This window comes from Argentina anserina, chromosome 4, assembly GCF_933775445.1.
Source record: "Argentina anserina chromosome 4, drPotAnse1.1, whole genome shotgun sequence".
Lineage (NCBI taxonomy): Eukaryota > Viridiplantae > Streptophyta > Magnoliopsida > Rosales > Rosaceae > Argentina > Argentina anserina.
In genome coordinates, this window is record NC_065875.1 from 15,904,908 (window position 1) to 15,928,941 (window position 24,034).

General features: G+C 37.4%; 2 protein-coding genes and 1 pseudogene across 4 annotated transcripts; 2 read left to right on the top strand and 1 right to left on the bottom strand.

Annotated features, from left to right (window-relative positions):
- Window positions 1-2,209: 2,209 nt before the first annotated feature.
- LOC126792255 (alanine--tRNA ligase-like) lies at window positions 2,210-10,783 on the top strand (annotated as a pseudogene).
- Window positions 10,784-12,791: 2,008 nt separating this feature from the next.
- Window positions 12,792-14,087, bottom strand: LOC126791587 (uncharacterized). Of its 3 annotated transcripts, none has more exons than XM_050518063.1 (5): window positions 13,918-14,087; window positions 13,674-13,828; window positions 13,506-13,570; window positions 13,334-13,423; window positions 12,792-13,223 (listed from the first exon to the last, which is right to left on the bottom strand). In XM_050518063.1, exons 1-5 carry the CDS (start codon window positions 14,022-14,024, stop codon window positions 13,161-13,163), a joined length of 480 nt encoding a protein of 159 aa, XP_050374020.1. In that variant the 5' UTR covers window positions 14,025-14,087; the 3' UTR covers window positions 12,792-13,160. The 3 variants fall into 3 exon arrangements, with proteins under 3 accessions (XP_050374020.1, XP_050374021.1, XP_050374018.1); XM_050518064.1 differs by having other exon boundaries at window positions 13,305-13,423; XM_050518061.1 differs by lacking the exon at window positions 12,792-13,223 and having other exon boundaries at window positions 13,230-13,423.
- Window positions 14,088-15,137: 1,050 nt separating this feature from the next.
- On the top strand, window positions 15,138-16,549 carry LOC126791014 (40S ribosomal protein S21-2). Its single transcript, XM_050517403.1, has 4 exons — window positions 15,138-15,206; window positions 15,563-15,655; window positions 15,758-15,890; window positions 16,297-16,549. The coding sequence occupies exons 2-4, from the start codon at window positions 15,606-15,608 to the stop codon at window positions 16,360-16,362; spliced, it is 249 nt and encodes an 82-aa protein (XP_050373360.1). The 5' UTR covers window positions 15,138-15,206; window positions 15,563-15,605; the 3' UTR covers window positions 16,363-16,549.
- The last annotated feature ends 7,485 nt before the right edge of the window (window positions 16,550-24,034 follow it).

Sequence of the window (24,034 nt, forward strand, 5' to 3'; positions counted from 1 at the left end):
GTAGAGTTTGTCCGTGTAGCACCAAGAGATGATACGTTTTTGGTCTTGTGAAAACTTCTGTTGAATAGATTCAGGACGGAACGTCCAATCTTGCAAGTGCATACTAGAGGTTCCTAATTTCTAGCATTCTTCAAATTCCAGCTAATTCTTTGAGCTCGCAGACGCAAACACAGAACCTTGGGAGTTGAAAAGCATTAGCGTCACTCCGAGAAATTGAATTCCATTTCATATATCTTGTTGAGTAATTATTATGTATACTCGGAATATTATGTGATACTGTTATATAATATACTTAGTTAATTATATTACTCCATGCCTTTGGTGTGGTAAACATGAGAAAATTTTCAGTCATTCCGGACAATCACGGGGCAATATCTAGCGGTCCCAAATTTTGATCGCAATTTGACACATATGATTTAATATAAAAAAAACTTAAATATTTTGTTAAAGATTATTGGGTTTTTCCTAAAACCATACACCCTACACTTTAATACCTAATCCCTAAACTCTAAACCCTAATACCCTAAATCCTAATTCAAAATCATTAATACATATGAAAGTCATTTCATAAATAATAAAAATATGTAAAATTATAATTTTAGTGTAATAAATACATGTGTCAAAATATAACAAGTGGAAAGGACCACCCGACATTGTCATGTTGTAATACCCCGAAAATTCATATCTAATTTCCAATGAGTTTTCAGATATTATTAAGTTGATCATTGTCCAATTTTATTAGCCGATGATGAAAACGAAAGGGTTCGAAATATTAATTGTTCGGAAACGTTCAATTTAACGAGTCTAAGAGTTGACTTTTGACTCATTGGGTTTCTTAAAAAAATTCTTACATGAAAGTCGCAAACCTCGTCGATACGAATTCGTGGACACGTGGCACGCCTAAATCGGAGTTCGTATGAAGAAGTTACGAATAAAAAGGTATTTGGACATTTTTGCTTAGTGGTGTTTTAACGAATTTTTCGTAACGAGGACCTTCTCACTTTGGTAAGGAAAAGGTTGAGGACCGAATACTTCTTCCAAGTACAAGTGGTGTTTAGTGTTGGAGACTTGGAGACTCAGTTCTCTCCATGCATCATGTTAGTTATTGTTGGATAAGGAGATCTTAACTCAAGAGTTCAACAATGGCTAAATTTTACGATAAGGGAGTGATCTTTTAATTGCTGCTTGCAGAGCAGTTGTTTTGGCCAAATGCTTTGACAATTGAACATGAGCATAATTAGGTGGCCATTAGGGGTTTTTCATGAAAGTAAAGAAACAATTGCTTAGAGTGGTAGTGCATTGATAATTCTAGGTGAGTCTGGAAGAGATGGTGGACACAACATCATATTTTTGTTGAAGTGGTTACTTAACTTATTAGTACTACAACTGTGGGGAAACCAATACGTTAGATGGTGCCACTGGGGTGTTTGTGTGGGGGCCATGTGTCATGCCTTTGAGGCATGCATGAAGCAGGGGAGTAGCGTATGTCTCAGTTGTGGTCGTGTTAGGAATTGTGCTGGAAAGTCAACCTAATTTTCATGTTCCGCTATCGGGAGATAAATATATTCTTTGTTTGTCCTACAAATTATGGCATACCACTCATAGAAGCATGCAGTTGTAATTGATTTCCAACTGTAAGAATTGGTGAGGGTGGTAGGGTGCGTGAAGCATCTCTGTTGTGGAGGCGGTAGAGGTTCTCTACTGCCTTGTGTGTGTGTTAGCCAATTATCTGGTGAACTGTTCGAGAGTAATTCTTAGTCCAAGGTGCTGTTCTTTTGTGGTCGTGGACTTATTGAGTTAAGATCCTTGTCGTGTTGTTTTTACGAAAAAGGTGTTTGTTTGGGCATCATGCACGACAATTTTTGTGACTTTATAACGAGAGGATCATGAAATGAGATGGTTTTGTTGATTAAAAAGAATGGTAGGTTCGTGATTTTAGCGATGCATTGTGGTGAAGTCATGAAGTTATTGTCTTGATAAAGCACGTTTATTTAAAAATCACCGTGTGTGATGTAAGTAGTAGGCATGTGTTAATCATTGATTTGACTCATGTTAGATGTCGAGAGCTTTTTACCATACTTAGTGGTAGGGGCTAACTCATGACGTGAGTATAGCATGTTAATCGCAAGGGATTGGTGAATTAGACAAATGGGTATGTTGACGTCTCTATGCTGAGAACATCATTAGATTTCGGGAGGATCATCTATCGATGGTCGGGTTCCATTACAAGCATGCTAACTTGGGTGGCTCACATGTGGCTATTAATGTTAGAACATGTGACAAATGGTCTGTTTGGAAGAAGTTGGAGGTATGGAGTAGTTGAATACTATAATGGTAAGAGAGACTTGGAAATGTCGGTTTCTAAGACTTGAAAGCGACACAGTGTAAATAGAGATTATGTAGTGTTGATGTGGGAGACCACTTAATCTCGAAACCTCAATATTCAATAGCATAATGAGATCTGTCAAAGAAGATAAGTCACCTGTAAGGTTCGTTGAACTTTTTCGAAAGTTTGTGACATTCAAGACAATGATGTCTAGCTTGTCTCCTAAATGCCTTATCATGCAATATGTTCATTTGAACTTTTTTTTGCCCTTAAAAGAAGACTATTAGAGTGACGCCTTGTGACCATTCAGTTGAAGGGCTCACCTATAGTGGGGTGGTGAGAGTGGGCATGAAGCAAGGTTGACATCGAGGGTGCGCTGGACTCTGCGGGAGAAAGGTTGGAAATTTAGTATATCAACTTCATCATCTAACAGGTTCAAATACATATGGTATGCTATGTGCCTATACTAAGGTTGTACATCTTTGAACTCAATGTGTGTTATATGAGTAAATGCAGTTATGACCTATTGGAATTTGGTTGAATAGTGAAGTTCGTTTCATCCCTTAAAGGTCTTGTTCTGTAAAACATCTTGATTTGCATTTGATCAGGGATGTTCGAGTCGTGGTTCTCATGGATGGATGTTATCATGCTCTTTGTTAGATTCCATTGCAGACACAGTGAAGTTATATAACACCATGATAGAAGAAAAGTGAACTGTAATCGCCTCGTGGAGGCATCATAGAGAGGAAAATTATTGGGGAAGGTGAATTGAAGTTTTGAGAAGTTGAGAATTAATGATTGGGTAATGCGCTTAAATTTCGGGACGGAATTTCTTTAAGGGGGTAGAATGTAATACCCCGAAAATTCATATCTAATTTCCAATGAGTTCCTGGATATTATTAAGTTGGTCATTATCCAATTTTATTAGCCAATGATGAAAACGAAAGGGTTCGAAATATTAATTGTTCGGAAACGTTCAATTTGACGAGTCTAAGAGTTGACTTTGGACTCATTGGGTTTCTTAGAAAACTTCTTACATGAAAGTCGTAGAACTCGTTGATACGAATTCGTGGACATGTGACACGCCTAAATCGGAGTTCGTATGAAGAAGTTACGAATCAAAAGGTATTTGGACATTTTTAGAAAATAGTATAAATAGAGGCAATTAAAGAGAAAAAATGGGGAGAAAAATCAGAAATTCGGATCGGTATTGTTCATGGGTACTGTTCACCCCCGAAAAAATCCAGAAATTCTCTCTTCGAGCAGCCGACTTTGGGCCGCCGGATCTCCGCCGTCCGGCCACCATAGAGCGGCGCACCGGTCACGTTTGAAAGGTTTCTGCGTCCCCTGTTGATTGGTGGCAGCGCCACCCGCCATCTCGCCGCCATTTAGGAGCGGTGAAGCCCGGAAGTTCTCCCGAAAAAGCATATTTCGCCGAATTTCAACTCGTCGGATCTCCCTCATCTGGCAACCAATCGGTATGATTCTTGTCCCATTTTGAAGGTCTCCTTTCATATTACAAACCCTCCACAAGATTTAACCCCAATCGTTGTGTGCTAGGAGAATCGAAGAAAAGAAATCCTAGGTTTTTAAATTGGGGCTTTTCGATTCTTGTTAAATTGAAGTGTTTAGGCTTAGAATTAGACTTTGTGGTGAACTAGGAAGTTGTTATGAATGTCATTTAGATTGTGGTGGTGAAATTTGGTGGTCATTGGTGGCGGTCGGTGAACAGTGGCGCCACATGAATAGTAAAGCGAAAAGTGTTCATGAACAGTTACGGTTGATAGTACTATGTGAACAATAAATGTGAACATTGTTTAGTAAAACAGTAAATTAGAATAGTGTTTAGTAAAACACTAAAACATGAACAATGTTTTGTGAACAGTATTTTATGAACAACATTTAGCTGTACTAAAATCGTCACATGATATTTTACGTATCATTTTCTAAGCATTTTATCATGCTATTAGGTGACCGACGAAATGAGTGAGGAAACTACTTTCAGTGGCGTGGAAGTTGCATGCATGAAATAAGGTGAGTAAACGGGTAAACCTCACAATGATCATCATGATCGAAGTAGTATTATAATTATGAATTTAGTTTGAGTTGTCACCATAGTCGTTGCATCACTAGTTTATAAAAATTATTTTAAAAATATGTTTTGGTTTAAATTACATGAACTTGATCGTTTACGGTTCATGGGTAAGTGAAACGCTATTTTAATAAATGATTTTGAAAAGGTTTTTGTAATTATGGACGATGGTGAATGTGAGTAAATCTCACTATGACGAGTCTACCCTTGGTGGTGACTCATATTTACGTTTTCTTAAAAAGATCGAACTATGACATGTATATAATATAGTGGGTTGTGTATGTGTATATAATGGTAAATATGATACATATATATGAGTTGCTATATTATATACTGTTACGTTCTTATTTCCAAATGAATTATATTGTGGCAACTATATTTATTTTATTTGAGCAAAAGTCGCTTGTTGTAGTACAATAACATAAATGGATTGTTATTGTACGTGGTTTTAACATTGAGTTTTGTTAAAACGTTTTATGTCTTCGGACGTGTTTTTTTGTCTTCAGACGTGTTTTTCTGTCTTCGGACGTGTTTTTTTGTCTTCGGACCAATCTTCGGACGTGTTGACATGTCGAAACCTAGCCTTGGCCGGGCGACAGTTACGATACAGTTTGAGCTCTAGTCTGTCTGCCGGTGTATTGCATGAGGGGTAACAGATGGGTTCCAACTTATGAGTACCCATATTTTTGAGATTATTGGGTGACAGATGGGTTGCCCAATGCCCGGCGATGTACTACATGAGGGGTAACAGATGAGTACCTGAGTCTCATGAGTATCCGTATTATAAATGTAATTGGGTAAACATATGGGTTGTCTGATTTCTCATGAGCACTTATATTTGCAGATATTATTGGACAATCAGATGGGCCGTCCTGTGACTCATGAGTGCATTTATAATTGATTGTTTCAGTATTTACTCTCGTATTACTATGCATGTTATTTTGTTGTTTTACTCATACGAGCTGCAAAACTTACCGGGTTTGTATTTACAATTCCGGTGCACCTATTTGATGGTGTATGGGGATAGTTATGCATGTGTGGATTAGCAGAATTAGAGGGCTTTCGCTGAAGATTGTCGAAGATTTCATTCTGCTGTTTGCGGTGAGGATTGAGTGAATTTTACATTTCCATTGGTTGTGTATTATTCTAGTCAACTGAGTCATGATGTGGACTCAGTTTCGATATACTATTATGATAAGATGATTTCAATATACTTTGAGATTGTTTTAGAGTTTTCATGGCTTCGAGTTTGACTTTTTATCATTCGAAATTCGGGGTCGTGACACATGTGGTGCTCCGGGAGGATTGAAAAATTTATCAGTAAACATGTATGTGTTGAAAGGAAAAAATATTATTTAAATATGAATAACCAATAGTAAAAAGTAAATTAATACAATTAAAATGGTACGCCGGTACATTATGTACCGGGTATATATAATAATTTTTTTTTATCTTCTCATGCAACTTGACCGCATCATAGGTCTCCATGTTGAATGGACTCCAAAGATTCTGAAGGCCAAATGGGCAAGTAAATGACGTTTTCTTGTCATATGGATAAATAACAAAGTTTTAGAGTGCGCCGATGCATGCTGCAAGTTCTATCAAATGATTGACGTGATCAATTCCGCCTAGGTGGATAGGATTGAATCTTCATCTGATGTTTACGTGAATGAAAAACATGAATGGGATTGTACACAAAACTTTTCAAAATGCTTGAAATTGGCGGGGAAATTGCCAAACTCAGTTCCACGCGCTAATGAAATTCCCATGCAAAATGCATAGCAATTGGTTAGACCAAGGACTAAAATATCGACGTGAACGGAAATATCGAGGGTTCAAAAATTGGAAATTTCGACAGAAATTTCGGAGAAATATTTATTTTAAAAAATAATTGAGTAAATTGATGGAAATTTAAATAAAAACATGGAAATTTTGAATGAAATTTTGAGAGATGTTTATTTGATCAATTATCTACTATATTTTATGAGAAATTATTATATAACTATTAGTCTATAGTGAGTTATAGTAATTTAAGGTGAAACAATCATCGCGAATTATTAAAAATTTACTTCAATTTTTTTAATGGCTAGGAACCCAAAGGGAGGTTATGTCATCATGCCTTATATACATACGATACATTAAACATGAAATTACATGAGTGATTTAGAACCACATAGAGGATCTATGAGGTACAAAATTTTCACCGTCTTCATCATCTCCTTGAGTAGATAAAATATATATTACACATACAATATATATTATAAAACGTCAAAATATAACACAAATTGACTCAGTAGAGTTGGCTAAATGATTCATTTTCTAATGAGGTGAACATGGTTCGATTCCCCTCAAGGGTTTTATTTGAATTTTATTTGAAACATAGAATGAAATATATATTACAAATAGCCATATAAAACAATAACTTTGCTTGGTAGAGTTGGCTACACATATTTGCTTGCAAAGAAATGAGCAGGGTTTGATTCCCCTCAAAAGCATATTTGAGTTTTAATTTTTGATGGCGACACGTGGGCTATGAACATTATATTTTCCATAGATGTAGAAGTCTATATATACTATAAAGATCAGATATATAACAATGTGCATGCTTAGGTGGGTTGGCTAAGACTTTTAGCCTTACTCCTGTAGAGCAGGGTTCGAATCCCCCCACTTACAAGTTTGATTTTGGTGGAAATTTAGATGTGGGGGAGGGGACGGTGCCACTTGGCGTCCTCTCCGTATGGTTAATGGTCAAATTTCCCATAATATCGTGATATATTGAATCGAAAATATCGCGATATTTCAGGAAATTTCCATAATTTCGTTCGAAATCAAATTGATAAGGAGAAGATATATCCTCATGTGATAAAAACGAAAATATCGCCGATATTTCGACGATATTTTTGATTTTTCAGTCCTTGAGTTAGACACGTAAAGGTCGGTCGAGTCAATCAAAACTCATCTTCCACCTTTTTTTTGGTCAATAATCTTCCACCTTTGAAAATATGAAATAATCGATCATTTTCGCCTTGTTTCTCTTCTGATTTATAGTATCATAATCACTATCGATATGAGGCAGGGAATGGAATTGAATCGATTTCGCGCGAGATTTAAATTCAAAACTTGTAACAATTTCATTGTGAAACTCGCACGCACCATACGAAACTCTGTGCATTTGGTCGATCGATCTGTACATATTGGGTCAACGATGTTCATATAACTTCACCTTCAAGTTTATTCCTGAAGATATACTGGTATCTGTTGAAATTTCCAATTTTTTTGCCTACGTAACGTATTTCTTGGTTCAATATGGAATTAATTGAGAGTTTAATGTAGAGTATCTAGATCTAAAATAGAGTTGATCAAAAACGACCAGCTGGTAACAACAATTACAATAACTACAATATCAATCTAGATCTTTATAAGTGTCAATTAGAGAAATTACAAGCAATTATAATCAGAGGCGGATTGCAGATCATATAAGAACTCTTTCATTCGCCATTGCTGATGAGTCTCGTCCAGGCAATGACGGTCGTGAATAGTTCTGAGACGTATCCTTCGTCGAGCTGTCCGATATGGAAGAGAAGTCCTGAAAGCACAAGAAGGGTTTTTCAGTGGGCTTGTACCAGTGGTGGCATCACTCATGGGTGATGTGTTTCCGGAACTAAAACAACATGAAGGACGTATTAGGAACATAATCAAAGAGGAGGAAGAAGCATATGGCAAGACTCTACTTAAGGAATAGATAACTTCAAGAAGGCTGTTCAACATGTTCTCTTGAAAAAATTTAGTGGGCAGGAAGCTTACTTCTTGTGGGACACCTTCGGGTTCTCATTAGATTTGACTCAGTTGATGGCAGAGGAAAATGGATTACAAGTGTCGAGGGTTTCAATGTTGCTATGGATGAGGCACGAGATAAGCAAGAAGGTGGTAACATTGTTATGAATGCTGATGCTACTGCTTCATTATATTGCACAAGAGTGGGATTGCTGCAACAGATGACAGTTTCAAATATATTTGATTTCAAGACCACGAAAGCGTGATAAAAGCAATCTACACTGGTTCGGAGTTCATAGATAGTGTTGCTGCTGGCAGTGTAGTTGGTGTAATATTTGAGTCTACAAGTTTCTATGCTGAGCAAGGTGGACAGACTTATGATACTGGATCACTACAAGGACTAGGCTTTGGCTCATTTCAAGTCTGCAATGTTCAAAGTTTTGGAGGTGTTGTTGTCCACATTGGCTTCTTCTCTGGTGAGCATGGCAAACTCTCTGTGGGAGAGAAAGTGGTTTGTAAGGTTGACTATGAAAGGCGTAAACTCATTGCGCCTAACCATGCCTGCACACATATGCTAAATTTTGCTCTGAGGGAAGTTATAGGCCCTCATGTTCACCAGAAGGGTTCCATTGTCAAGGATGACAAATTGAGATTTGATTTTTTTCATGATAAGCCGGTGGACCGTGAACAATTGAGAAGCATTGACTCAATCGTGAATGAGCAAATAAAAGCCGAGTTCAATGTGTCTGTTAAGGAGGTAGTCTTGGTTGATGCTGAGAGCATCAAGAGAAGAAGGGCTGTATTTGGAGAGCTCTATCCTGACCCTGTGCGAGTTGTTGTTGGTCGAGAAGTTGAGGAGGTTCTTGCTAACCCTAGCAATGATGACCATTCCATGTCGATAGAATATTGTGGAGGGACTCATATAACAAACACACGTGAAGCAGGGGCCTTTGCCCTAATATCTGAAGAGGGAGTTGCTAAGGGAATCCGAAGGATAACTGCTTTCACATCTAATGATGCATTTGAAGCAATTAAGGGTGTGTTTGTTTTGGCTTCCAAGCAGCTTTGCTTTGTGGCAAAGCAGTGTAAAGTGTTTGGTTAAGGAAAAAATAATCTGCTTTGCTTCGAAGCGCCCCTTTTTTCGGACCAAAAGCAAAAGCCTCTGAAGGCAGGCTTTTCGCTGCTTCTCAAAAAACACGGCGAACTCTTTAATGAACCTTTCGTTTTATTCCATTGGGTATCCTTCATAATATCACGAAATTACGAACAATACCATAATAAAATTACAAAAAATGCCACTAACTTCAGTTAACCCTGGCCTTGCTGCTTCTTCACAGAAAAAAGTAAAAGCCAGCTTCTCCACAAAGCACAGCTGTACCAGACACGCCCTAAATCGGCTGAAGAGAGCTCGCTCAAGGAGAAGATCAAAGGATTTAAATCTCGCCTAGACACGGAAAAAATTCCAGTGGTTAAGAAAGGTGATATCAGGGACAAGATTGTTCAACTTGAGAACAAAGTAAGAAAGGCACAGAAGAAGATTGCATAGCAGAATTTACTTAAAGCTGTCAAGGTAGCAAGGGAGATGGCGGAAGTTGGTGCATCTGATGGGAAGGCTTTCTGTGTATGCTAGAGGTGGCAAATGGGCCAAAAAGCCCGGGCCTGGCCTGTTAAAAATCGGCCCGGCACGAGCCCGTTATTGTAATAGGCTGGACCGAGATATTTTAGCCAAATAGACCCGGCCCGGGCACGATTAATTCATGGGCATAGAGAGGATGAATATTTTTGGTTAAGGTTGGTCTTTAGCCAAATAAACACATAATTTTATATTACTTATATAAATACTTAAATAATTATCATTATTAAACTTGAATATTAGAACTTTTATATTAAAATGTCTTGATTATTTTATTATTTTAATTACAATATTTCACAAATATTATCATAGTAAAAAAGTCATTGTTTTGACATACATAACGTTTTAAAAATAAAATTATATAATATGTTGTAATATTTTATTTATTTTACTATTCTAAATAGTTATATAAAACAAATATTATACTTACATAATATTTTTTTATTGTAATTGTATTTTATAATGCTAATGACCTGCTTTTTTGCCCGGCCCGACATAGGCATGAGCCGGGCTTGATGTTTAAGCAAATGGGTCGGCCCGAACCCGACACTATAAATAAATGGGCCGGTCCGAACACGACACAAGCACGGGTTTGACCCGCATAAAATGGACCGGTCCGGCCCGTTTGCCACTGCCAAGTCGATGATAGTTTAGATGTGGTTGCAGTCCGTGAAGCAGTTTGTAAAGTCTTCGAAGAGAAGGGAATGCCTGTGATGGTTTTTAGCAGTGTTGAAACTACGAATAAGGTCGCGGCGTGTGCTGGAGTGCCAGAAGAGAAAGGCAGGCAATTGGAGGTGTCAGAGTGGTTGATTGCAGCTTTGGCTCCCCTGAAAGGAAGGTGTGGTCAAGGAAAAGGTGGCCTTATTGCTACTGGCCAGGCCGCCAGGGAACAGATGCATCTCATTTAAATGAGGCAATAGACATGGCAGACACTTTTGCTCAGATGAAATTGAGTTGAAAGGGTTGATGTACATCAGACGATGAAGGGCTTATCACCTCCGGAAAATCTGAAAAAATCAGTAACTTAATTCTGTATCAGGGAAAAGTGTAAAACTGAAAAAAAAAAGAAAATAGATGAGTTAGAATTGCATGTTGCACAAGGCTGATAGCGTTTTACACCCCTGAACTTGCTCAGATTTAAATTATCACTTTTGTTTTTGTTGTTGTTGTTGTTGTTGTTTTTATCAATAAATTATCATTCTGCTTAGAAGTAATAGACTGTTTCTTGAATTAGATCACTCGATTTGAATTAGAAATTTAGAAGTATATGGTACTCAGTACTCATATGCTTATTGCCTTATTGGTGCTGCTGAGAAACATTGAATATATATTTGGAGAATTTGAGTCCACACTTAAGGGTTCCCTAAACTTCGCTGTTGTTTGGAAAAGGTTCCCTAAACTTCGGTTAAACATAAAACAAACTAGGTCACATGTCTACCGGAAAACCAAGTTCCTAGCGGAATAGCGGATGCTCTTTTTGATTCAGCGCGCACCCTTCTTCATCAGCCAAAGATTTGATTCGAAGGTTTGCCCACAAGGGCTTCATTTGGACTCATAATTTGTAATGCCTTATAAACTCCTTATAGTTGCTTGTTTCATTTTGTTCTTTAAAAAAAACAAATGTATGTGCTAAACGCCTAAAACAGTTCTGATTTCTCTAACGCGAAAATAATTCGAAGGTACTTGCTTAAGCAATATATCTACTTCAGTTAAGCCCTTCCTTGCACTCGAGTGACTTGACTACTGTACTTGAGCAAATACACAATGTTCACAACTTAACATCCTTTAGAATTTTACCATGGCACCACCCTAGAAACTTTTATTCATTGCACAAGAGCACAGAAAGCTTGACAGTCTACATTGCACAAATCTGGCGTCCTATGATGCTTTAGAGTCCTACTCTTCCACCTAACCCCCTAAACTTGACTACATTTAAACTTGCGACACTAATTGTAAAGAAATCGGGACATCTGAAAAAAGATGTAGTCTTTTGAACTGACTATAGCCTAGAGTGTATTGACAGGGCAATTTTCTCATTCACATAAAAGGTCCCTACTGCAACAATGTACACATTATTTTGATTGAAAGACCAAGGTACTATCCAGTTATCACCTTAGTAGCAAGATTCTGCATTAAGCTTGAAGATCTACGTAGTGAATACATATGTTAAGAGATACTGGTTCCATTAAATCCATAATATATTCTGCACATAAAAACTGCGGTGGAAATTTTTCCCAACAAAAAAAAAAAGAGAAAAGAAAAGAAACCTGCAGTGGAATAGGAGCTGAAACAAAGACCTACCTTCTACTGCAACTTACCTATCATATAAGTCATCAACTGATGCAACTAATATACCGAGTTCCGATGGGTTCAGCAACATAAAGCCACCTTTTATAGCAACTTACCGATCATACAAGTGATGCTACTAATATGGCTAAGATGTCTTAAGCAAGAAATCTTAAACTGCATTTCAACAGTTCATCACCATCCTCTCATGCTCGTGATAACATTATGAATTTCCACACCTGACGCCTTCCTAAATGTTTAAGCAGAGAGCTGAAACGCTTCTAGTTTTAAAGTGATTTATAATTATGAGGATTCCAATTGTATGTACTTTCTACTCTCTCATATGGGTTGGTACATTTGATTAATTTCGACTTTCAAACTTCTTTTAACGATGTAGATAAAATGCGTTAAGACCGCAATAGTCGGTACTTATATCATTTCTAATTAAAACATGGTGTAAATCCTGTTCCATACCCTTTCACATACTACTCAACCCACCTACAAAGCGAAATTTAATAATTATTGTGGATGCTAAAATCTGACACAATGTTATGGAGTTATCAATTAACAGTCGCAAATCAAAGCATTTACATGGTTTCCCAGACTTTCAATCCAAGATAAGACTATCTTCATCTCCGTCCCCTCTCTTTTAAACCCCAAAAGATACTATAAATATTAGATATCTCAAATCGAAAATGAACGCAACTGTGGTGAGGCATACAGGAAAATTGCAATTAAGAATTAACGCTTGCAAAAAATTTATCAATTGCTCAGGGATCAATTAAATTAACTGACCTATAACAATGAGGAACACACCTCACCCATCTAAATGAGAAACAAAAGAAATTCATGTCTCAATGGAGATTGTATTCTCTGCTGCCCTTGATTCTAATGTCTAAAGTGTACAACAATCCTATGGAATTCGTGTACCTTGTACTGGCAATAACGATGTGGTATACAAGCCATCAACTCCAAACTTCTTCCACAACTACCTTTCTGAAGCCACTATCCCGTTCCATGCACCGAATGTATATCACAATCTCTTCCAATCACAATTTTAACTTCTTATTTTTCGGCTTCACGACCACAGCACCCCCCCCCCCCTCCATTACCTGCACCACACCACAAGTCATCACCATTTTAGCAAGAGACCACAAGTAAAACCCAACCAATCCAAAGTAAATAATAAATACCCATCAACGGCACATTTCTCACTAGCAACCTTTTGCTTGTTCTTCTTCTTCTTCCTATTCTTTTTCTTCTTCTTGGTCTCACAGTTCCCCACATTTCCCTCTTCTTGCTCAAGAGGGTCCTGCACATTTGCATTGAAAACATCAAAAACCACTCAAAAAACCCAAACTCGAAACACACGAAAACCCGAAAACTTCCATCACCTCATCCACAGATTCACCAAAAGAGCTGACATGTCGTATTCTCCCCTGAGAATTAGAAGCCGCACCTGATTATATCCCCAAAAATCCAATCTTTTTAACAGATTATCAATCAAAATCACCAAAGCTCATATCTTTAATAAACCAAAACAGTCAAGCTCAGAACTTTACTTGCAAAAACGGTGCGTTTCGCATTCTGAACAGCTTTCTCAACTAGCTGTGGATTGATGGAGTCCAATCCATTCGGATCCTGCAGCTTTCGCTCCAGAAACTTGGCCAAAGCCGCCGCCTTGTTCGTCGTCAACGGACCCCCTGGATGAGCCAGCCTATAGATACGCAGAGACGCATGTAAATCATTGATTAAGCAACAAAAACCCTAGAAAGATTAGGAATTGGGATTGGAATTGAGCTTTACCTGGGTTGGGATCGAGGAGGAGGTAGAGATGGGAGAGGTGCGAACTTGCTGCCTCGTAAGGCCTTCTTTTCGTCTTCACTAAGCTCTTCTGCTATGTTCCTCGACATTTCCGATCGTCGTCTGGGAGTTCCGGCTCCGATTCAGATCAGAAAACGGAGACCGTTTTTTTTTTTTTTTTTTGGTTTAGAAGTGATTTTGAAACTGATTTGAAGGGGGGTTTTATGATTGGCGTCGCTTGGATTTACCCCGGCGCAAAGGATTTACCGTTTTAAGAAGGTAAAACTCACCACGGTGAATGTTTTTGGATTATTTAACATCGCAGTAATATTCAGCAATAAGGATAAATTGGTATCAAAAGTCAAAACATGGTTTGACTGACATTTTTTTGGTTTGAATAAAGGAGTAGGGAATTAGGGATTCTTTGCACCAAACGTGTTTGTACTCTACGATGAGATAGCAAGGCCTCTTAATTATCTTTGTACATCGAGTTTAGGCCAACAACATCATATCAACCACCTAGTAACCCCAAGGCGTCCCAAGGCTTTGAGATCACAGACGTACGAAGCCAAAAGCCTAAGATAGAAACTCAATGCCTCAACACAGTCTGATCTCCAATGGAGTAAATGGGGGATATAACTTTCACCGGAAAGTGTTTTCACCGGTGGCGGAACTGATTGTATGTTTATGTTCCGGAGACTTTGTATCACCTTTTTTATTCAATTATTTGTACAAAATTGCTCTAGGACATGTAATTAGCCAAGTTAGGTAGCTCACTTGTTAGCTAGGAAAACGTTGTTGTTTCTTGCATTTCAAATTTGGGTATAGGAGGGATTACTCTGGGTCTCTGGTGTACTATCTCATGATGATGTGATGTACATATTTAAGTTTTTCAATAATATGTACTCCTTTTTCTCCAAAATAGGTTCTAGTGTACGATTTGTTCAAGAAATTGTTAATTATTTAAACCAATGTGTTGTTTTTTCTTTTGATTTTTTAGTAATAATTCAATAAAATAGTAAATTGTTGTGAGCGAAATTTCTTTTGATATTTATTAAATTTCTTTGTATCTCTCTTCTCTTTAGTAATTTAGTATAAACAAATATAAGTAAATAAAATAAAATGTGAAAAAAATGAAGTTTGTAGTCTAGTAGAGCTGTAGCCCATTCCAAGTGGGCTTTAGTTGTTGAAAGAATATCAAAACCCTATGCCCAATCCACTCTTTTATAAACCTACCTACAATCCCCTCATTTCGACTTCTCAGTTCTCACCCTCGCCGCCGCCGCCTCCAGGTATCCTTCTCCTCTCTTTCTCTTCTGCTGGTACTCGTATCTACTTGATTTGATTTCGTTGTCCTGAATTATCTTAATCGTTTAGTGCATCCTCGATGATTTTGTGAAGCTGTGTTGATTGTCCTTGGGATATGAGCAGTTTTGGTACACTGCTCTAGATTTTGGTTTTGAAAAAGAGAGAAATTGATTACTGTGACAGCTTTGTTTGCTTCAAACGATGTGGTGGTGGTGTTGATAGGATATACTATTAGTTATAATTTGGTGATTTGTTTATGCTGGATTGGTGGTTAGTTTGTTTGTGGAAGTCAATTGTATGAGGAGAAGCTAAGGTTCTGTTTGTGTCTCTGTTGGACCAGGATTTGTCTGTCTTTGCGCAAGTAATCAGCTCACTTGATCAAGATGCAGAACGAGGAGGGACAAATCACTGAGCTCTACATTCCCAGGAAGTGGTATACATTCTTAACTTAATCTAGTTTCTTTTTTGCGTCACCTGTTGTCTTGTTTTGACGGAGGATTGTAGCTGAACTTGTGCGGTATGTATGTGGATGCAGCTCGGCCACTAACAGGCTGATCACCTCGAAGGATCACGCATCTGTTCAGATCAACATCGGGCATCTTGATGAGAATGGCATCTACACCGGCCAGTTCTCCACTTTTGCTCTCTGTGGTTACGTCCGTGCCCAGGTTGGACTTTGCTCACTCATTATGCGTATCATTGTTTATTTTTGATTGATTGTGATATGTACCTTGGTACCCTCTTACATGTTACATCTGAGTTTGGTGCATCAATACAAAGCTAATACATGTGGAAATATTGATAGAAATCTTACTCACTACCCTCTAACATCCAAGTTGTAGTAGATTAGCAATGGGAAGTTGGAACTTAACAATAAAGCAACATGAGGTAATTAGGTTTGAGTATGAGTAAAGATAGGAAATTGTTTGTCTATCAGGCTACGCTGTAGTAATAACATGTCTTTTGGTATATTAGTTTGGGTGCGTCATGCTGTAAAATGCTATATGTTCTCATTTTTCATCTTAAGAATTGATGTTCATGGTCTGTTTCTGATGTCATGCTATCTGTTTTCAGGGAGATGCTGACAGTGGTCTTGACCGACTCTGGCAGAAGAAGAAAGCTGATGTGAAACAACAGTAGAAGCAACATTATGAACTTATGCCAATTTTTCTAGTATCTGACTTTATGTTTTAGAGTATCAAAGTGAACCAATCGATGATGGTGTTGTGTATTCGTTTATGATGATGATGGCAACTAGTAGGCATTTTTTTGCTGTTGACTTCTAAGTTGATACTTATTTGAGCTTAAGTTTGCTGGATTCATTGTTTCTTTGTGGTCTCGGTAATTTGCCAAAGTAACTAGCGCATCAATTGTTCTATTCATCTCAAGTGCCTTATTTTATGTTTGCTGAGTGCAAAAATGAACTCAGCACTTGCTAAATTTATTTTGTTGGGGAGGTGCATTGGCAGCCTTGTGCTCACTAGTGCATTTTGATCAGAAAGCTTAGGTGCCTGATCCTTGCAACGGTGGTTTGCTCGGAAATGACAAAGGGTGCCAACTTTGGTAGGACAACTAGTTCTTTACTAGCATAGCTGGTTCTCAGCTACTTTTGTGGCCGTCCTCAGTTTAGCTCAGTTGGAACTACCCAAACATGAGGTCTTAGGAACTATCATCTCTCTTAACTCTTAACCCTGAGTTAATTGCTCACATGCCATACCACTATGTTACCCCCAACCTCATTCAGATAGATTAGTGTGACCTCCTCAGAAGCATGGCTGCTACTTTGTTTGGGCTGGTTACTTTGCGCAATCCCATCCTCACACTTCTAATCAATCCAATCCCATCCTCACATTTGAAGTGAAGTCCGTAGAAACTCATGGTACCAATTTTCTTGATGTACGTAATTTATCAAAGGATTCTTATGTTTATTGCAACACAAAAGCAGAAGTTACCTGACCGTTACATACTGAACCGTCGAAGTTTAACATCAATCGAATTACATCAGGGGGATGCCGTTTAACTTAAGCATGTGTGGTGAACAATGGCAGCAGAAGAAGGTTTTATTTGGCAAAGGTGGTTCTTGCGGAATCTGTTTATCCCATGAATGTCAAATAGACCGGGAAATCATCAGAACATACTCGAATGTAATTGATTTTGTTTATTAAGAAATATATTTTTGACATAACAAATTTTGGTGAAGTTTTGTGACTGTTGACTTTATATATAAAGATGTGAAAAAAGACAAAACCTATTGAGCAAAACATTCACACACAAAATAAGCTATATTGACCAAAAAATAATTAGATAAACTATATGCGAATATTCATTCGATATGGGAATGACAAAAGGGCAAAAGATCGAGTAGAAATATTAGGGATTAAAACAAAATACTTTCTTTCTCGTTTTAAATCTATTTCCTATCAACAATGAAATTAAAAATCTTAAACTTTGGGGTGTATTGAGCGTATCGTAATTGAAAGGTTACTTGACTAAGAGGACTCTGTCCAGAACTAGAAGTCCTTAAACTAACACCATGTTGTTTATGGAACAAGGTTTATGAAATAAGGGCAAAGACCTAATGGCATCAATCTCTAAGTGAGACGTCAGGAGTTTAACTAAAAATAGGCTTGCTGTAGACAGTGAGACTTATAATCTTTACCTACAGTTTTTACTATGAAAAATTATTATATATACCCGCCACATTATAATTGGTTGGGTACACCACATGGCAGTGCCACTTGATGTGGCGGGTACACAGAATAATTATTCTTTTACCATTCTTACAAAGCGAGGTTTTTAGGTTGCGAATAAATATCTATATATAAAGGGGAAGGAATAACCATGAATTTCGTTCTGGATTTGTTGAGAGGAGAAGTAAGAACATGAAAAGAACATTTCCCCCAGCCAATTGTGGGGAGAATCATCACGTATGGATTTGTTCCTTAACCAACTGGCTGTTCCACAACAACGTACATCACAAACTTATCCTTGATAGAAGTGCTCCTCAAGGCCTTACCCCAGCTACCCGGGAGATGCAGTTTCAGGTTTTTAATTGGAGGTGAGTTCAATGCATGACTGTGAATTGCACTGTGAAACACATATGCTGCATTATACGGAGAACGAATGACCAAGTCTGGAATTGTTTTCCAGTCTTATAACATCAATTGCTAGTGATACGTTCGACGGGCATAGACAGGTTTTCTTTAGGCTATTCGTTAAAGTACATATATATCTAAGGTGCTTGAGTGCATTCCACTTTCCTAGACTCTTTTTTTTTTTCCACATACTATAGGTTTCCTAAAATGAAAAGGAGTATGTTAAGAGATATCATTATATATATCTGTCACATATCCCACGTGGTGTACCCCTTTAATGTTATTGATCTATTTTTTACTGTGATTGTTTCTGATTGGTTCTTATATGTAAATAAACTTTTATCATTTTCACTGCGTGCATGTTATTTATAATATGATGTAATATGATTGAATGGGTACACTACGTGACACTGTCATGTGGTGTGGCGGGTACACAAAATAATTACTTGTATGTTAAATAGAAAAGGAATTCAAATCCCCATTAAAGAAGGATTAATTAATAGTAACCAAAACCTTCCCATCTTTCCTAATAAGACACGGACTTGGTGCCCACGCTTATAAAGACTCCAATCTCATTAACGCAAAATGTTTCTCTCCCGTTACTTTCATTCTTCAAAGCTCCAAGCCCCTCTCGTTCTTTATCGAATGGCTCTCTGATCCGCTCTGCCGTTCGTAATGTACAACCAGTTCGCCGATAAATGCAACAAGGTCACAAAGAGAGACATTAGCAACGTCCACAACTTTAAAGATGCCGCAACCTTGGTCAGTGCAATTGAAAGAATAAAGCTCTCATCAAATAATGATGACTCGTCTCAAGAACCACAGATCATGAAGACGTAGGTGGGTACGAAGAAGAAGAAGAAGGATGTTGGGTACGAAGACGTAGGTGGTATGAGGAAACAGATGACACAGATTCGTGAGTTACTTGAGCTCACTGAAGTAATCCAAGATGTTCAAGTCCATTGGAGTGAAGCCTCCAAAGGGTATTCTTCTATACGGCCCCTTGGCTCGGGCAAAACTCTGATCGCTCGAGCCATCGCAAACGAGGCAGGGGCCTTGTTTTGGTGCATCAATGGATCAAAGATCATGTTGAAAATGTCTGGGGAGAGTGAGAGTAACCTAAGGAAGGTTTCTGAGGAAGCGGAGAAAAATGCGCCGGCGATTGTGTTTATAGATGGGAAGTTGAGAGGAGGATTGTGATTATGACTGGGGAACCATAGCTCTACACACTTTACATGGAAAAAGTAAGTGACTGGAAATGCTTTATATGAAATCCATTGTTTATGGATTATAAAGTGTGTAGCATGGAAGAAGTCAGTGATTATGACTAGGGACTAAATGACTTAGAGCTATGGTATGACCAAGTCAAGTTTTTGGATTGATATGTAGAATGGAACTAAAATTATCAAATAAATTGATGTATGTTCCTAAAGTCTTTATGAATATAAAACTCATTGTTGACAAATGTGTTTTGTTTGAAATTGATATGGAGCCATGAGTGATGGATTGTTTAAAATGACAATTGTCAAAGAAATAAAGCTAGCTTTTTCACCTATATGGATGAGTCTTCCTAATTTGTGGCAGTGAAGAATATAATATATGTCAATTAAATGTGTAAAGGCAAAACCGACTAGATTATCTTTCCAAAGTGTTGAAAGAAACAGTGAACCCCTTGATCTGATTCATACAGATGTGTGTGATTTAAAATCAACGTGATCTATAGAGAATAATAAATAATTTATCACCTTCATAGATGATAGCAGAAAAGATTGCTATGTGTATTTGCTAAAAAGCAAAAGTGAGGCTTAGAGAAATTCGAGGTTGAAAACCAACTTAACAGGAAAATTAAGGCATTGAGAAGTGACTGAGAAGGTGAGTATGAATCGCCATTTGCTGAGATTTGTGCTCAGAATGAGATTATACATCAGAGGACTGCTCCATACTCACCACAATCCAATGGTTTAGTAGAACGCAAAAATCGTACTTTAAAGGATATGATAAATCATATGCTACTCAGTTCTGGGATGCCACCCAACATGTGGGGAGACGCGATTCTCACGGAAAATTACCTTTTAAATAAGGTGCTCAAAAAGAAAGAAGAGAAAACTCCATATGAGTTATGGAAATGGAGAAAGACATCCTGCAGATACTTAAGAGTATGAGGATGTTTGGCAAAAGTGAAAAATTCTCAAACCTAAAAAGGTGAAGAATGAGCCTAAAATGGTTGATTGCATCTTTATTGGTTATGCACATAACAGTCCGACTTATCGATTCCTAGTCCACGATTCAAATATTCTTGAAATCCATAAGGATACAATAATAGAATCGAGAAATGCATCTTTCTTTGAAAATGTATTTCCACGAAAGTCTAGAGAGGAATCTAATTCTTCTAAACGGGCACATGAAGACAACCAAGCTGAAACTGATGATGCTCAGGATCAAGAATCTGAGTTGGAGTCCGAATCTGAGTCTGAGACTGAGGTTGAACCTAGACAAAGTAAAAGGGCAAGGACCGCAAAATCCTATGGACCTGACTTCCTGTCATATATGGTTGAAGGTGATCCTCGTACCTTCAAAGATGCAGTAAGCTCTACTGATGATCCTCTGTGGAAAGAAGCAATCAAAAGTGAGATTAACTCCATTATGCAAAACCACACTTGGGAATATGTGGATTTGCCACCTGGTTGTAAGCCTTTGACTTCCAAGTGGATTTTCATGAAGAAATTTAAAGCTTATGGATCAATAGACAAATACAAGGCTATACTTGTTATTAAAGGCTATAGAAAAAAGGAGGGTTTAAATTATTTTGACACTTATTCTCTTGTGAGGAGAATAACCTCCATATGGATGGTATTTGTAACTACAGCGTTACAAAAACTTGAAGTACACCAAATGGATGTAAAGACGACATTCCTGAATGGAGATGTAGAAGAAGAAATCTGCATGGAACAACCATGAGGTTTCTCTACTCATTCTCAGAGTAAGAAGGTGAGCAAACTGGTTAAGTCATTATATGGCTTAAAACAAGCACCAAAACAATGACATGAGAAATTTGATAATGCCATGATCATCAGCAGGTTCAGAATAAATGAAGGTGATAAATGTGTATATGTCAAAGACACTGAAAATTGATATGTCATACTATGTCTGTATGTGGATGATATGTTTATCGTTGGGAGCAACAATAAGATGATCAAGTCCACTAAAGACATGTTGAATTTCAAGTTTGATATGAAAGACTTGGGACTTGCTGATGTCATTTTAGGGATTAAAATTACGAGAACATCAGAATGGCTTGTGTTGAATCAAACACACTATGTGGACAATATTCTTGGGAAATTTGACAAGTAAAGTTCTGGAATTGTCAGAAATCTTGTAGATATGAATCTACATTTGTCCAAGAATAAAGGTGAAAGTGTTTCTCAATTAGAGTACTCGAGAATAATTGAGAGTCTAATGTACTTAACAAGTTGTACAAGACCAAATCTAGCTTATACTGTTCATAAGCTAAGTAGGTACACGAGTAATCCTGGAGCTATGCATTGGCAAGCGATTGGAAGAGTACTGAAATACTTAAGGTACACTTGTACCTATGGGCTGTACTACACATCATACCCAGCTATTATAGAAGCGTTCACTGATCCGTACTGGATATCTGACATAAAAGACTCAAAGTCTACTAGCAGATATGTATTTACGCTAGGGGTGCATCCGTGTCCTGGAAGTCCTCAAAACAAACGGTTATAACTAGATTCACAATGGAGTCTGAGTTTGTAGCACTAGACAAATGTGGGGAGGAAGCAGAATGGTTACGCCAGTTTATAGAGAACATTCCTAGATGGACAAAACATGTGCTTGCGATTGGTATACATTGTGATAGTCAATTTGCAATTAGCAGGGCACAAAGCAAAATGTATAATGGTCAGTCTATACACATTCGTCGAAGACATAATACCATTAGACAACTACTCTCAACTGAAGTTATCTCTATATACTATGTAAAATCTAAGGATAATATTGCTGATCTTTTAGCCAAAAGGTTAAACAGAGAGTTAGTTGAAAAATCATTGAAAGGAATTGGACTAAAGCCCATTGGAAATTAAAAATCACTACAGTGGGTACCCAACCTAGCTGACTGGAGATCCCAAGATCTATGTTCAAAAGGGAAAACTAAACTGTGGAGATTAGTTTAGATCACTGTGGGGAGTTCCCCAAGTCCATTCCTATGATGAAAAACAGTGATACTCGTAAGGATTAGGTTAAGCTAAAACTTTTAATGGTTCTTATGCATCGGGAAACCGAGCAGAGTAATGCGGGTTACTCTTAGTTAAGAGATCACTTATGCAAGAGAGAAGTGGGGTTACTTCTAGGGGAGTTAATGAGGGCATAACTCTTATCAAACTACTTGCAGAACCAGGCGTGTGTTCCATGGCCGAAATGGGCACAAAAATGAGAACTGAAATGTACTAGGGAGACTCTTGTGTGAAGTATGTCATCGTTTACACAAATGACGAATAGTTCAAAGACATCGCGTCTACTATTTAGTTAATAAAGTAAGCATACTTTCATAAGGGAATGTTCAAATAGTCAAACCTACATATCCTATGTAGGTTTCAACCGTAGAAATCTATCACCAAATTCTATTGAGTCTTTGGTGGCCAATTTCATTCATGTGGAGAATTGTTGGAAAAATGGTTAAATAAACCATTTAAAACTAAATTTTAATTTATTAATTAAATTAAGTTAAACTTATAATTAATCAAAAATGAACATAGATTTGAGTTCTCCATAATGAGGGCTACAAGATCATATGTTTGTTTGTGTTATTTAGTTAGTGGGTGAATAAGAAATTGTCACTTAAATATGGCTAATTAAAATAAGGGAAAGTGTTTATCCCACATTGGAAAAGAGAAGCATTGGAAATATTTTATATGGAATCAATTGTTTATGAATTGTAAAGTGTGTAAGCCCCCTTATACCATCTCGCACACACGCATGGAGGGTTGCAAATCTTAGGTCATAAGGGAATCTCGTGTATGCACGTGCGACCTGCGGACACGAATCCAACACCGAATTGAGAGTCGGAACGCATATTCTTTTTGCATTTCCGAAAATTCTTTTTGGACATTTCAACTTCTCTTGACTATTCAAAATCTTCTTTTTGTAACAACAACAACTGAAACGTTATTGTGTGTTATGGAGAAGTTTGTAACAGATTGAATCATTGCTTGTAACATATGTAACTCATGTATGTTATAATCTTTTGATTTCCTATAACAGCTATTTTATTCATTGCAGACTGCAAATCCTCACTGTATAAATAGTCATCATCGTTTCATTGTAAAATTATTCCAAAAACAATCATCTCTCCCTCTCTCAAAGTGTTCTTAGTTTTTCACTAGTAATAGAAAGATATATTTTTCGAGTTCGTTGAGAGTTCTAGTTAGTAGTGCAACTTCCTAGAATTATTTAGTCGTTTTATCCTAGGAGACAAGCGTCAAGCATCCTTGCACCGGTAGAGGAGGCGTAAACGTCTTAAGGACAGTGTGGTATCACACACATCTCGACTAGTTCTTTAATCATCAATCATTCGGTATTCTGGTTGAATTCATATTGAATTTCTTTCGTGTTCTTCGTAATTAGATTTTAATGTTGAGTTATAATTATTTATAATTTAGTTTATTAAATTATATATGTAATATATCATTGTTTTTCTA